The 15,227-nt window shown below is 41.9% G+C and overlaps 1 protein-coding gene and 2 pseudogenes across 2 annotated transcripts; 1 reads left to right on the top strand and 2 right to left on the bottom strand.

The window, feature by feature from the left end:
* The first annotated feature begins 2,801 nt into the window (after window positions 1–2,801).
* Window positions 2,802–5,174, top strand: LOC146580211 (E3 SUMO-protein ligase ZBED1-like; annotated as a pseudogene).
* Window positions 5,175–7,513: 2,339 nt separating this feature from the next.
* LOC146580210 (uncharacterized) lies at window positions 7,514–11,068 on the bottom strand. 2 transcript variants are annotated; one of them, XM_085266855.1, is made up of 5 exons: window positions 10,480–11,068; window positions 10,242–10,377; window positions 9,905–10,096; window positions 9,537–9,809; window positions 7,514–8,911 (listed from the first exon to the last, which is right to left on the bottom strand). In XM_085266855.1, the coding sequence occupies exons 1-5, from the start codon at window positions 10,480–10,482 to the stop codon at window positions 7,869–7,871; spliced, it is 1,647 nt and encodes a 548-aa protein (XP_085122981.1). In that variant the 5' UTR covers window positions 10,483–11,068; the 3' UTR covers window positions 7,514–7,868. The 2 variants fall into 2 exon arrangements, with proteins under 2 accessions (XP_085122981.1, XP_085122980.1); XM_085266854.1 differs by having other exon boundaries at window positions 10,242–11,068.
* Window positions 11,069–13,259: 2,191 nt separating this feature from the next.
* Window positions 13,260–14,155, bottom strand: LOC146580209 (uncharacterized; annotated as a pseudogene).
* Window positions 14,156–15,227: the final 1,072 nt, after the last annotated feature.

The following is a 15,227-nucleotide window of genomic DNA, read 5'->3' as shown; positions in this document are numbered from 1 at the left end:
CCTGGTTAAATAAAGGTTAAATAAAAATAAAAAAAATTCTGAACGCACGTGAAAAAAAATGTGAGCCCACGTAAAAAAAATTTCAGGTGTAAGTGTTGCATTTTAAGGAGAAATTTATTTTGAGCAAAGAAAAGCTAAATTTGAGTGAACAAAATTCATTGCTGCGTGCAAAAAATGTATTTCAGTGTTTGCTATTATCCATATACACCAAGCCTCTTCAAATGGTGGCCTGCGGGCCACATGCGGCCCAGAAGCAACCTCCGAGTGGCCCTGCCCATGGTCCTAGCAGAAACACAGAGAAAACAAAAATATATATGTAGAAAATACAGCATAGTGTGGACTATGAATGCAACACTCCTAGTAGCCTAGCAATATTCCACCCACAATGCACTGTGTTGTAAACATATCAAGCTATCATCGTAATGTATGATGCGACAACAGCATGTCGTTTTCAATCCACAAGCGTTAAATTGACAATGAAAACCGTCGGTTTAACCCTGCCTGGACTGACAAGTACTTATTCATTTTACCGCAAAATCCAAATGCCAAACCAATGTGTTTAATTTGCAGTGAGTGTGTTGTGGTACTTAAAGATTACAATTTACGAAGACACCACAATGACAAACACCAGACTTTCTGCAAAAACTTTCCAGAGGGATCTCAGAAGAGAGCTGCAAAAGTACGGAGTTTAATTGCATCTTACAACCAGAGCTGTACTACCATGGTGAGGTCATGTACAGCCCAAGAGAGAGCTGCAGCAGCTTCCCTTCGTGTTTGCTGGATCCTGGCAAAGAAGAAAAGACGTTACACAGATTCTGAAAGAGTGCATACTGGCCGTGGTGGATGAGGTGATAAACAACGAAAAAATTAAAGTGAGTGTGGCATCTGCTATTGAAAACGTGCCCCTGTCAGACAGTTCAAATATTCGTAGGATTGAAGTTCTGGCTTCATATGTGTTTGAAATGCTGTTAGGCTACGTTCACACAGCAGGCGAAAGCGCATCAAATCCGATTTTTTTGACCCTATGCGACCCATATCCGATCATGGTATGACAGTGTGAACGGCACAAATCCGATATTTTCAAATCCCATCTGGGTCACTTTCGTATGTGGTACTGAATCCGACACATATCTGATGTTTTAGAAGGCGACTGCTGTTTGAACAGTCATGTCGCATTAAACCCATCTTTTACGTCACTGACACAAGACAGACGCCAATTATCAGCTCCAGGAGAAGCGCCGGAGAAGACATCGCGAACGCTTCCTGGCCATCCAGTGTAGATGTCAGTGAAACTGTTGGGAAGACAACGTTGGAGAAACGTGAACATTTTATTTGTACTGTATAATCTGCAGATTCTGACAGAAATCTGCAGCTATCCTTTGAAGCAACGCTCCTCTCTAAAACAGCAATAAGGATAATTATTAGGTTAATTACATTGTTATGTAAATAACAAAATAACTTAAAGCAAAAATTGGGAAACATGAAGTCCGAAGTCTTTATATTAAGGCCATCAGTCAAACAATACTGTTTGGTCTGGGTCAAAACAGAGCGCGTTGTGTGTGACGTCTTCTTTTGCGCATGCGGGCCGCTTTGAGGGTTCACACTAGAGCACGTTTGCTGTCGCATTTTATTTGTAGTGTGAACAAGCAGACAAAAAAATTGGATTTGATCAAAAAATCGGAATTGAGCTTTAAGACCTGCAGTGTGAACGTAGCCTTAGATGACCTGGAGAAAACTGATGTAATGTCTATAGCAGTAGATGAGTCCACAGACAGAACTGATAATGCACAGTTGTGCATATATGTCCGTTTTTTTGATGGCAAATGCTTCCAAGAGGAACTGCTCGGCTTACTGCCACTAGAGGGACACACAACTGGCGAAATAATGTTTGAGAAGATTTCAGCTTTGGTCTGGATATTTGAAGCGTGTCTGTATGCTTGTGACGGATGGGGCTCCATCCATGGCAGGAAAAGTGAGTGGTTTGGCAGCGCGGTGGTTGGCTGTTGCACCTCAGATGAGAACCTTACACTGCATTGTTCATCAGACTGTGTTGTGCACGAAACTAAGTGCAGAGCTCAAAACGACAATGGACACCGTGATGGCTACAATTAATTTTATTCGCTCAGCATCAAGCCTCCAGCACCGCTTATTCCGCATGCTGCTCTCAGAAATGTCTGGTGAGCACCATGAGCTGCTACTGCACAATGATGTCAGGTGGCTGTCCAAAGGCAGGGCACTCGAGCGTTTCTGTGATCTCAAAGAGGCGATCACAGCTTTCCTCTGCAACAGCAGGCAAAAAAAAAGCAGAAACATACTTGAATCGCATAATGGACAACAGCTTCATGGCCAATGTCTGCTTTCTGACTGACATATTCAAACACATGAATGACCTCAGTGTGGGACTACGAAACAGAGGCAAAACTGTCACTGAACTTGTGGAACAGATGCGTGCATTCCAAGTCAAGTTGAACCTTTTCTAAACTGACTTGAGCGCAGGCCGGTTGCTGCATTTTCCAACACTCCGCAAATGCATCTCATCACCGACACAAATCATGGATGTGATGACTGATTTCATTGCGAGGTTGAAAGTAGGGCTGCCACGATTAGTCGACTAGTCACGATTACGTCGACGCCTAATTTAGTAGTCGACGCGTCGTTTAAATGCCGTAAAATCCTGAAAGGTGCAGGAATAACAGTAGGATTCAAGAGTGTAATAACAGACTGAAACAGAAGATGGCCGAAATGCATCTACAAGGATACCGTTAAACGCCAAAGACGAAGAAGAAGCAGTCTCCGTTATCATGGCTACTCAGCAACAGAACTCGAAAGTCTGGGAGCATTTTGACAAAAGAAAAGAAAAGAAGGTCCAGTGCAAAATCTGCAAAATGGAACTTGCCTTCCATGGCAGTACGACGGCGATGCACGAGCATCTAAAAAAGAAGCACGTCGTGGCATCCGACGACGAAGTGGTACAGTCATCTTGGTAAGCTAATTGGCTAGTTAGCTGCTAACATTATCGTAAACAACAAGCTAATTATTTGTGCTGTCAGCGTTAATCTCGTTAATATGATGTTAACGCCATAACCGCATTAACGCGACAAATCCCCGTTAGCGAGTCCCGTGCAGCCCTCGCACCGCGTTGTTGAGCTAACGGGGATTTGCCGCGTTAACATCGTATTGACGAGATTAACGCTGAGACGTTACAGGACTGCTAAAAAAATACGTTCGTCTTCAGTGGACGACTTTGTCACTAAGCCAACAACATGTACACCTCAACAAGCAGATGTCCTGACTGAATCAATCTTGAACATGTTGGTGACGGACATGAGACCCCTGTCTATGGTTGATGATCAAGGTTTCAAAGAGATGATCGAGCAGTTCAACCCAGATTAACATGCTAACTACCTACCAGGCCGATCCCACTTCACCAAATTGATGGAAAAGAAATATGATGCTACCTTTGAGAAGGTTGGTCTCTCTTTCTCTCCACTCTCTCACACCACAAACACAAAATAGCAATTTGTATTAGAATTTAATACATTTCATGATGAAATAATATTAAGAGCTTGCTGACTGAGCAACCAATAAATTAATCTTGGTTAAAGCATGTAATGGAAAGTTGTTGTTTTTTGTTTTTTACTGATATGTTGAATGTTTATTGTTTAACATACGTAACTGTATTTGATGTAAATGAATTATTCAATTGGTAAATTTAAATCTTGATGCATAAACTGACAAGCATTATTAATAATGAAAAAATATACTGTAATATATTTCACTAATGCTTACTATTGTTCCAAATCATCTCATATCTTTAGGTAAAGCAGACCCTTGGTGGTGTCAAAGGTTTCTTCACCCTGACTGCTGATATCTGGACCAGTCTTGCAACAGATTGGAAGATGAAGAGCTTCATCCTTGATACCATGCCTCTTGAGGAGAGGCATACTGGTGCCAATATAGTGACATGGATGGAAGAGGTGCTAACAAAGCTTGACATCTTGCCTGCCAAAATAAAAGCAGTAGTACATGACAGTGGTTCCAATATGGTGGCAGCAATGCGACTGCTTGAAGAAAAACATGGATGGGCCTCTATCCGCTGTGCTGGACACACACTCCAGCTCATAGTCGATACTGCTCTCAAAGAAACCACCATCAGCAGAGCACTAGGTGCTGCTAGGCAGCTAGTGGAGCACTTTAAGAGAAGCGAGCTGGCTAGTACAAGACTAAAAATGAAACGGGAGCAAATGAATGTGAAGAAAATACACTGATCCAAGATGTCAGTACAAGATGGAATAGTACATTCCACATGATAGAGAGACTCCTCGAACAGCGCTGGCCTCTCACTGCCACTCTTTCAGATCCCGAGGTAACACCAAGGGGGAAACACTACTTCGACTTGAAGCCAGAGCAGTGGGTGCTGCTTGAAGAACTGAAACAAGGTTTGGCACCTTTTGAGACTGCTACTGTTTACCTTAGTGGACAGCAGTACACAACTGTTTCAGGTCTTCCACAGGTGGTCAAAGGGCTGACACGGGCTGTACACCAAAGCCACCTGGAGACGAGCTCAGGAAAATCTTTCATTGCCAGTGCAGAAAAAGGCATAACACAGAGATGTGGGAATATATGCACTTTCTCAGCAGACAAAGAAAACCCTGTTATTCTCGCAGCTGGCTTGGACCCCAGATACAGAAAGTTGAAGTTTTTGGCTCCTGAAGATGTCATCAGAGTGCAGGGGACTGTTGAAGTGCTTGCTGTCAAAAAAGCAAACACATGAGCATCCAAAAATGCAGACAGTCAATGGTTCAGGTAGAATTGAAAAGACTGCTCTGGACAACCTCCTTGAGTCTGACACAGACAGTCAGGGTGACAATGAGGAAGAAGCATCTAAGGAGGACCAAGATGTCCAAGTTGTTAGAAGTGAAGTTCAGCTGTACTTTAAAGAAGCCACACTTTATAAAAAGGATGATCCTCTTAAATGGTGGAGCGAAAATGAGGGACGTTTCCCCACACTATCAAAGCTAGCTAAATCTTTTCTGTGCATTCCTGCAACCTCCACCCCATCGGAGCGGATCTTCTCCACAGCAGGGAACATCTACACTCAAAAGAGAGCAAGCCTTTCTGCAGAACATGTAGAAAAGCTAACTTTCCTGGCTATGAACAATAATCTCGTGTAGATTGCTATACTGACTATATAGTCCCAAAGTTCAATATAGTTGTGAGGACTGAGCACAAAATGCTATTTTGTTATATTTGTTTTCGGTTTGCTTCAAACTAGAAATTTCATTAAAAGTCTAATAAACTATTATCTTGTCTTTATTTTTAGTTTCACATACCTTAAACACTTATAGCTGTAAGCTAATGATAGGTCTAAAAGAGCAGACGCATGCTGGTGCAATAAGCTGTACGTTTTACATCCAATGGATGCACGATCTGATTAGTCGACTAATCGCAAAAATAATCGGTGACTAGTCGACTATCAAAATAATCGTTTGTGGCAGCCCTAGTTGAAAGAGAACTTTTCTGGTCGACTAGATGGACTTGCTTTACCCACAGAGGTGATGAGTTTTGCCAGAGACCCATTTAGTGTTTCAACAGAAGGCAACTCCATCAGAGCAAAGGAAGTGGTCCCTTCCACTGACGAGGGGAAGTTCATACTTGAAGTTGTTGACATGCAGTCATCCTTAGCCATGGCACAGGATCTTCGCACTAACGGGCCTGCAAAGTTTTGGACTGATGTCAATACACAGCAGTTCCCTAACGTTAAGAAAGTAGCAGTCGTCATCCTCAGTATGTTTGGGTCAACGTACACGTGTGAATCAAGCTTTTCACACATGAACTCAGCAGCTCTCGCTCACTGACTGACAACACGCTTCACCACTCCATTCAGATTGCACTGACACCTTATGAGCCAAAAATTACAGAATGTGGATGTTTTTTTCTGCATCAATGAAATTTGAAAAATATGAGTGACTTTGCCAGTGTTTTTATTTCAGTGGTTTAGCTATGATTCAGGTGTGTTGACCCAAGGTCATATCTAAATCATGCAGGACACTGGCCCTTTGTCCAACACTGATATAAACAGACACTGTAGTACTTCTGTTAGGGACAGCAAAGAACCTTGAACCCAAACGTCTAAGCCAGATAAACTTCAGACTTCACAGGGTAGAGCAACAGTACAACGTGAACTCCCAGACTGCAGTGACACAAACTCTCCCTAGCACATAATATCACCTTACACACACAAGACAGTGTGGGCAAAACACCAATGAAACCACTGCAGCAGTAAAGTTGATAAGCATTTTTTTCAGCCTCACCAAGCACACAGTTATGAACTAATCTGTAATCCATTCAGGGCGTTCTATCTTTCAAATTTCTGAAGAGCAACCATGGTAAAGAAAATGAAGTTAGAAATTGTCATCAGCTGAAAGAACAGGGCATGAACATTCCTCACATGGGTAGTGTTATCAGCATCCAGGAGCCATTGCGCTCTGCTAGTCCTGACGGGGTCATTGACTCAGATGAGCTGATAGAAATAAAATGTCCAGTGCCGACCCATCCTTCGCTCACTGAGCAGCTTAGCCAGAAGTGCAGCGATATCAAACTGGTAGATGGAGATCTGCAGCTGCAGAAAACTGGCAGCAGAGGCTATTACATGGAAGTGCAACGTACAGTGCTTTGTGTGCTAGTGAGCATGTTTCATTTACAGTGCAACATAATGAGGCATCTGTAAAGGAACAAGTAAAGCCCTTAAGAGGGTTTTACTTCTCATGTTTCTTATCTCAACTTGTAGAGGATTACACAGCAGGTTTCAGTTAAATGAGAGATATTTCAAAATACTAGGCAAGCTTTAATGCACATTTGCTCATGTGACAACTATAAACGGGATAAACACTAACATGATGGCAGAGTTTGGTCTGTCTTGTGAATGAAAGGAGACATTGGAAAGAAAAGCATCTGGATACCTTTAGGTGGCTTGAAGACGTTTCACCTCATCTGAGAAGCTTCTTCGGTTCTAGGGTCAAATGGTGAAGAGCCCCAGATTACAGCCTGTGGGACTGTCCACCTGAGAGGGACAACGGACCCCCTAATGATCCTCAACCTAATCACATGAGCCAAGGTATGAAAACGAGCGTGGGTCACAATCAGCCATGGTTTCGGGTGAACCCATTGTGAAACCGAGCCCCACCCTATCATTTGACTTATCGGGTCAAATGGCCCAGGATGTGAGTGGGCGCTAAGGCATCTGGGAAGGGATCTCAAAACTGGATTCTAGATGGCAGACAACCGTTGTCGTAAACCACCACCTCTGTTCCACTGGTCGCTCCCCGTCAGTTTTAACTGCTCTTAAATTAACATAAGAAACATTTTTCACCACCAAATTCAGTTCAGTGATTGGGTCAATGGGTCGTTCAGTAGGTCGTAAAACTGGGTCTTTCATTTTGTCATTCAGTGGCAACAACAACTACATTTTAACACATGGTGGAATATAAATACCAAACTGACAACATTTACTGTTGAAAATAGTTCTGTATTTCTGTAATTTTCCAAGACAATAACAAAATGTCAAGAATGCACAACTAATTATTGTAGCTTTGAGAAAAACATTTGTTTCCACTTGAAGAGCACATTGTGGTTGAATAAAAAAAAAAAGCACTAATTGTTCAGTTGATTGCACTATATGTGCACTTTTTAAACACGTAACCTTTCTTCTACAAAAATATTTACATCGTGTAGAACAGAAGATAAAAACAGACCTGGAATCATTTACTCCCTCCAAATATGTACATCAAATTTCTACCTTAAAATAAAATTACATTGGGTAACGATCTTGATATCCCTGAGTTTACGCTCGTTTACAACATGCACAGTTATTCTGTATCACGGATGATATCCTCTCGTAAGTTGACTAGAGCAGCACATATCCTTAGAATCTTTCCTATTTTAGGAGCCATGCTTATGGGAACGATTTGTGAGAGTATTTTGTAGACTTTCAAACGTCTGATTGCTCGTTCAACGTGGATTCTTACATTTGCAATCCGACGCGTGTCTGTTACCTGTTCCTTAGTTAGTTGTCCACGTTTTTTTGTGAAAGAGGGTATTACTAATCCAACTTCTCTCTCAAAGAGCAAGTCTTTTAATGTTAAATCTCCACCTGTCATGACTTCATCACCAGGTTTAAGGTATGTTAACATTCCAGAGTCCATTGTGATAAATTTCTCACTACATTGACTGCCATATGCTGCAGACACAAACATGATTAGACCAGATGGTGCAACAGCAACCAAATATTTGACCGTGTTGCTTGAGTAGTAATGGCTGTACGATCGCCTTCTTGAGTCCAGATTTCTGGGTTTCTGCAAAAAGGTCTCACTGCAGTCTACAATGCACGTAGTATTTGGAAAGGTCTTCTTGAAGGCTGCAGGCATAGTTGCTTTAATAGTTTCTTTTGGCAGCCATGGAATTAATGGCCGGAAAACCTCCTCCAGTTTGTCCAACCAGTGTAAGATGATCTTGCTGGCCATGCTCTGTGATATACGAAACTGGCGGCTTAGGTCACCTATTACACGGTTACTCTTTAATTTCATCAGAGTCATGAGGACTTGATCTCGCACAGGCATTGTAAATTCATTGTCGTCACATCCTTCCAGTGTCGACACAAGAGTGTTAAATGTTTCCAAGGCTATCCCAGTGTACAGCAAAGCGTCTGCATCATTTTGAAGAATGAAATATGCAACTTCATCACACTGAGTCATCTTATCCTGCACTTCTTTTCTGGGAGACCTGTTGCAGTATTGGTGATCTTGTTGTGAAGGATCCTCCCACTGTGTGTGGACTGAGTGCACATGTAGCTCAGGGGGTTGTTTGGAGATGCTGGCCTGGTCTAAGATGACTGAAGGTGCCACTGCGCAGTCTGAATAACACAAAAATACAATCAGATGTGCACTCAAAAAAAAAAACCTGTAAGCAATAAGAGAAACTGTCGAGTCGCACGTATTATATTTTTGAGGGGAATTTCTCATTCTATAATCTCTCACACACGGAAAATTAGAAACATTTTGTTTACATTTATAAGTCCCTGAAAATGTGTCAGAATTTTAGTTTTCATTTTTAAATGAAAATAAAAAAATCACAAACTTTGGTTTGCAAAGGTTGCATTTAAATTATTTTACTTGGTTTTCATACAGTTGCAGTTGCTTTAAATACATGATAAAATAACTGCCTCTAATAACTCATTAGCATGTTCTTTATAAACCCAAACCTGAGACTTTCACAGCCATTGGGGCTAATGTCTATGGGACAAATAAATGAAGACATAGTTCTGTCAGCATGCGGCTGGTCTTAATTACTAACCATGGGCCTAAACTTTCTTTAAAATTAAGAATTAGCTGCTAATAACCTGCTAACATCCAGCCTAACACACTTGTTACTATAACCAGCTAGTGCCGACTAACGCCATTCACCATAGCCTACTATTTAGGAGAATTAGAATTGCATGATTAAAATGTGAAACGTGGACACACCACATTTACACTCACCAGGTAAAGATTCTGTGTCTTTGTTTGTGTTGCTGGAAGCTGTCTGACTCACAGTGGTCTGAGTGAGCTTTCTTCTTTTCTTAGGTGGGGGCCGATCATAGCCCAGACAATGCTGAGTTGCTGCTACTACCTCTGCCTCCACTTGTCCAACACAACTCTTGCCCACAGCCTCCATCACGTGGTGATTATGGTGTTGGTCTTCTATCGTGTCCATCTCTGGCAGCTCTTGTGCGCAGGCCTTACCCTCAGACTCTGCTGCTTCATTACCAAAGCCTGTGAGACACAATGAGTGCAAACATATGAGGTAAATGTTCACCAGAAGTCCAATGAAAAGTGCATGAATAGTCAAAAAGCTATATGCTGATTACCGGACAGTGAGAGAATTTTCTCTATCTTTGAAGTGGGGGGTTTGTATTTTCCTCCGACTGCTGCTCTTTGTTGTTTTCGTTGCATTCGCCGACGGTGCCGGTCCAAGCTTGAAGCAGGGATTTCAGAGTGCCCCATGCGTAGCGTTGGAACCCAGTCAGGATTAGTTTCATCCATTTCATAGGCTGGTTTGCCTGCAATAATGCCAAATAATTAGCAACTCTATAAATAGAACGTCGTTCTGCGAAAATAGTCATTCGTTGTTCTAATTTGCTATGACCTCGGAGCGCATCGAAAATAAAACCATTAGGCTATAAAGAGTACTTATTTAGAACTTACCCGAATGAAAATGTCTGGAACACACCAGCAGATATCTGGGGATGGCAGAGAATTGGATATCCGCTCGTCCCACAGCTGCTATCCATGCTAGACGCCTTCTTTTGGTAACATCCGATACATGAGCTCCCTCATTTTGCTTCCAGGCGGGGAAAGAATGAAAAGAAAGCCCATTTTCAAGCTTATTTCCTTGTCGGTCATGCGATCGAACATTACAGAAGACCACACAGCAAGTACGAACCATGGCTGATGTTATTCGTGTGCTTTAGCTTCTCTCAATTGTTAGCACTTTGTTTGGCCTACACAAATGGCGCCTCAACCAAAACTCCTATCCACGCCCCCTCCCGCGACGTCACGCTCAAAGCCCTATAAAATGAAGGGAGCAAACATAGGGGCTGTCTCGTACGTACTTGGCGTACTTGCGTTCACGTGTACTCGTGATACGTCATCAGTCGGAGACCAAGTACTGTTCCAAGAACGCGAAAAATTCCCGGATGTGTTCTCGATTCTCTTCGGAGGGTGTTTGAGTCTAAGGCTTCCAGCCACGCTAGTTTCCGATCCTCCTTCCGAGGCATAGCGTGCAGTGGGTATGGCGCTGGGCACGGACAGGCCTTTCGAAGTTGTTGATGCTCTAAGCAAAATATTTCTAACGCGTTTTTCAGTTTTCTTGAATTACTAGGGCAGCCGATAACAGCACACCTTGAACACGATATCATCCTCGAATAGGTAAAGCCGCTAATTACAGCACAAAATAACCGAATGTGTTGTTAGCAACAAGTGAATGCTAGCTCTCGCTTTGAGTAACCGGAAGTATTAAAGTGAACGGCGGAAGTACTGAAATCTGTGGATTTAAGAAAGCCATTGCCAAAGTGAATAATGCGGAGCCCACCAAAACTAAAGCTTTATTTATTCAAAACAAATGTAAATGTTCCCAAAGATACTTATTTCAAGCCACAGATTTGACTCACATGTCCTGAATGTGCAGAAAGTTTTGAACATAAGCAGAGACATCCCAGACATAACCCCAACTAGAAGTATCTCGCCTCCCTTACAGCTGGAAATGGAAAGGATGTCATAAAAAGCTCCTGGAGGTGTAACGTGTTGGTGGTCTAATACTTCTGTTTCAAATTGTGCACGTGTACGTATATCTAACATCTTCAGAGTTCATCTTACGCCATAATGTACCAGAAATGGAAGTCAGGTTACTAAAAATGACTTTTCTGCTGCTTTCACAAACCTACTGTATACCCAGACCCAGCCTCTTGGGAGGCACTGCAGTTCATTACTAATTAATTAAACGTGAATTGTAATTGGTTGTTTAAATTCAAGATACGGTCAAATAGTCAGTTTTCCAAGTGCTGCAACCAGCTGCTCTCTTACTGCATCACGTATTTGGAGTCAGTGCTTTAAATTTGCATGTAAATATGTGTCAGATATGTGCAACTGACAAAACACCATGTTATCACACAGAGCAAATCTGCATTGTGTTTTATTTCTTGTTAAGAAATGCTGATTGTATTTTTTTAAATAAAAGAATCTGTAAATGAAGTAATAACCGCATCGGTTCTGTTTATTCTGCTGTTTAGTTTAAGTACCCTTTTCAGTGTTCATTCATTATGGGTAAAGTACGCCATCTTGTGTACAGTCATGTGCAGTTCTATTTGAAAATGAACATTAGAAGGGATCGTTTATGCTCATTGGATCGGGGTTGGGCTTTTTTAGTGATCGGTTAAACAAAACTGAAGTGTCTGTGTGGACCAAAATTTTTAGGTAGATCATTGACTGATGTGTACAGTTGCGAGGTACCAAATTATGTTTATTGGAAAGGGGAACTTTCAACCCATTTGCATTTGTGCTCAGGGGAAGGGGGGGACTGTCTTTGGTGCTGTTTGTGTGTTTACATTTTTGGCACTGTACAATAGAACCTCCAAGAAAAAGGACATTTTCATCAATCTGTAAACATTTTGATCTCATAATGCCAAATTAGGTCAGTGTTTTCCCTTTCCTGTTTCCATTTTTGCTCACTTGTCTTTGGAGTGAATTATGTTCCAATTCCTCCCTGAAGGAATCTTCAGGAAGGAATATTGTTATTTAGTTTATTATTAATTGATTATTCATTTTACTATATCACACAAATAAACTTAATTTTAACTCATTCAAACCGCTCATCCTTAATATACATAAACCCTGCTCTCACATACATGTACACAAGCACTCCCACTGTCACGAGAACTTATATTTCACGTTTTTCACTTTAACTTCCTTGCAAAGATGGGGGGGGGGGGGGGGGGTTTGTAAATTGCTATGTTAGTCAATTATATATTTTTTGTTAAGATCAAATTCACTGGAATATAGACACAATATAGCACTTCATCACAACCTGGTAATGTGAAGCATTCATCACTCATTTGGTGTCCAGACATCAGAATGAATGAACTTACCGGTAGTTCAGTCTCTCCCCATGCTCTTTATCCAGGTTGCCTGCAGTGGTTTTTGAAATCCTGCAGATGTCGCTCTTGAGCGGCACACCAACACAGTGTCGACACAGCATGGGGAATGTGCCACAAACTCCACGAGGCGTCATCTACCCATCACTAACTGTTACTGTCATGTGGGGAACAACACAGAGATGAACAGAGTGCATTGACTCATTGTCACCGATACCCAATTTACATTCTGGACCAGTGTGTCCCAATCTTGTACAATAAGGCTAATTTGAGTTTTTGAACGCAAAACAGGCTCTTGACCTGCAACTCAGAGGAACACATGCAAAGCACATGAGTTCATGTATGTGCTTGATGGATTTCTATACTCTTTCCACCACTGAAAGCCAGAAATGAACAGCAGAATTATGCACATTCGGTCAGATCTTCTGTACATTTATGATTTATTTTCAGGTGGTTTTCTACATGCATGTGCCTATAGAGACACTGTGGATGTGTACGAGGATGAGTAATAAGCACTTAACTGCAGTTAATAAAAGTATAAGGAGTTTATAACAAAAACAAAATGCCTGAAAAACTAAATCAAAAACTGATTAAACAGGTTGTGTTTGATAGTAGTAAAGAAAATTGGCTCCATCTGGATGAAATGACCTGGAGGAGGGTGACGGACCTAATGGTACAGTGGGATGTTGCGGAGCACCCTGGAGTCATGCACTGACCCAGGAGGCAAAACCAGGCCAGCCCACATATGTATCCACGAAGCAGCCCTGATGGTCACAAACTGCCCGCAGGATTATGGAGGGGAACAATTTCCTGTTCCTGTAGCACTGACCATCAGGGCCACTGGGAGGCTTGATGCAGACATGGCAGCCGTCAATTGCACCAGCAGCTTTCAAAAAGACTCTGTGTCTTGCCAGCCCTGCTAACCCATGAGACACGACATCTAGTTCTTCAGGTTTCCGAGGGAGGCGGATGACCCGATGACGAACAGCATACCACCCCCGTCTATGACCCTGTGGATGATGCAGTGAACTGTGTAATGAGCTATTGCTGGAGCTATGGAGCTATGGAAACAACTCTGTAGGACGCTCCACGTGTCAGTCAGAAAAGAAAAACAAGACCTCAATTGTGGCACCCCAACCATGTGTCCCATCCTGGTTAATCAGATTCAGCAACACTTTTAGAGACTCCCTGCTCAGGCGAAAATCAGGTCTAGTGTCCTCATTATTAAAAAATCTGTCCAGGACTGGGACACTCAGTTTAATCCTGCAGTACAGTGGTCCGGCCTGTTGAAGGAAAAAGTGGAAAATAACAGAAATTGTTTTATTCTTGTCATCATTATGAATGTTGCTGTTCTGGTTCTTTAAAAAAAGATTTTATGTGTAAATCATTATTTTGATTATTACAGTTGGGAACAGCAGGTGATGCAAATCTGAAGGCTAGACCGTCTCATGTACCTCTCACTTTTGGCATTCGTGTTATTGGCAGTCTTAGAAGGCCTATGAATTGGGACTCAGCTAATGTATGTCTGCAAATACTAACTAATCCTTCCTATCTGTTTCAATATGTACGCAATTATAAATGGTAAATGGCCTGTATTTGTATAGCGCTTTTCTAGTCCCTAAGGACCCCAAAGCGCTTTACACAACCTGTCATCCACACATTCACACACTGGTGATGGCAAGCTACATTGTAGCCACAGCCACCCTGGGGCGCACTGACAGAGGAGAGGCTGCCGGACACTGGCGCCACCGGGCCCTCTGACCACCACCAGTAGGCAACGGGTGAAGTGTCTTGCCCAAGGACACAACGACCGAGACTGTCCAAGCCGGGGCTCGAACCGGCAACCTTCCGATTACAAGGCGAACTCCCAACTCTTGAGCCACGATCGCCCCAAATGTGCTTTACTTTTCCAACTGTTTTCAGAGGCTAATGTTAGCGTTTGTACTCAACAGTAAAAATAAGTCTACAACTTGGGCTCTTCCTCCACTGAAATCTAAAGGTGGAAGTAAAACATAAATTAAGAGATCGGGACTTTTATTAGAGTCTTAAACTATTCCTTTCTACCTGTACAGTTGTTGAAAGATTCTGTCAGTTTATGTAACAGCCTTCAGCTGTTTTAGCTAACTAGCACTCACAGCTAACTTCAAAAAATAAATCATGTTGAACCTAAAATTACCATCATAAAAATAAGTCATCAGAATATTCCACATTTATCTAGTAACCACAGGAGTTAGAAAAAGATAGCAACTCTTTCTACATGCATACATTTATTGGTGGAGTGTGTGTAAATGTTAATTAAAAGTGCTCTGGTATAGGTAGTTGATGGAGACTTATTATAGTAAGTGATAGTAAGTGTATGACTGATAATTGAACAGAAATAAGTATGTTTAAATTAAAATAAAAATAAAAAGTAGTCACTTAGTAGTCAGTCTCCAAAAAAATAAAACACACACACACAGTGTACTGAGCATTTTGCTTTATTGCAATCCTTTTTGGGTTGGAACACACTTCTGACTTTAGCTTTCTTCCGGCGTTCTGAAGG

This window comes from Mchenga conophoros, linkage group LG3, assembly GCF_057382185.1.
Source record: "Mchenga conophoros isolate Kocher_MC1m ecotype Shallow Benthic linkage group LG3, M_conophoros_male_GT1.1, whole genome shotgun sequence".
NCBI classification, from domain to species: domain Eukaryota; kingdom Metazoa; phylum Chordata; class Actinopteri; order Cichliformes; family Cichlidae; genus Mchenga; species Mchenga conophoros.
The sequence above is the reverse complement of the archived record's forward strand: the minus strand, read 5'-3'. Positions and strand labels throughout refer to the sequence as shown.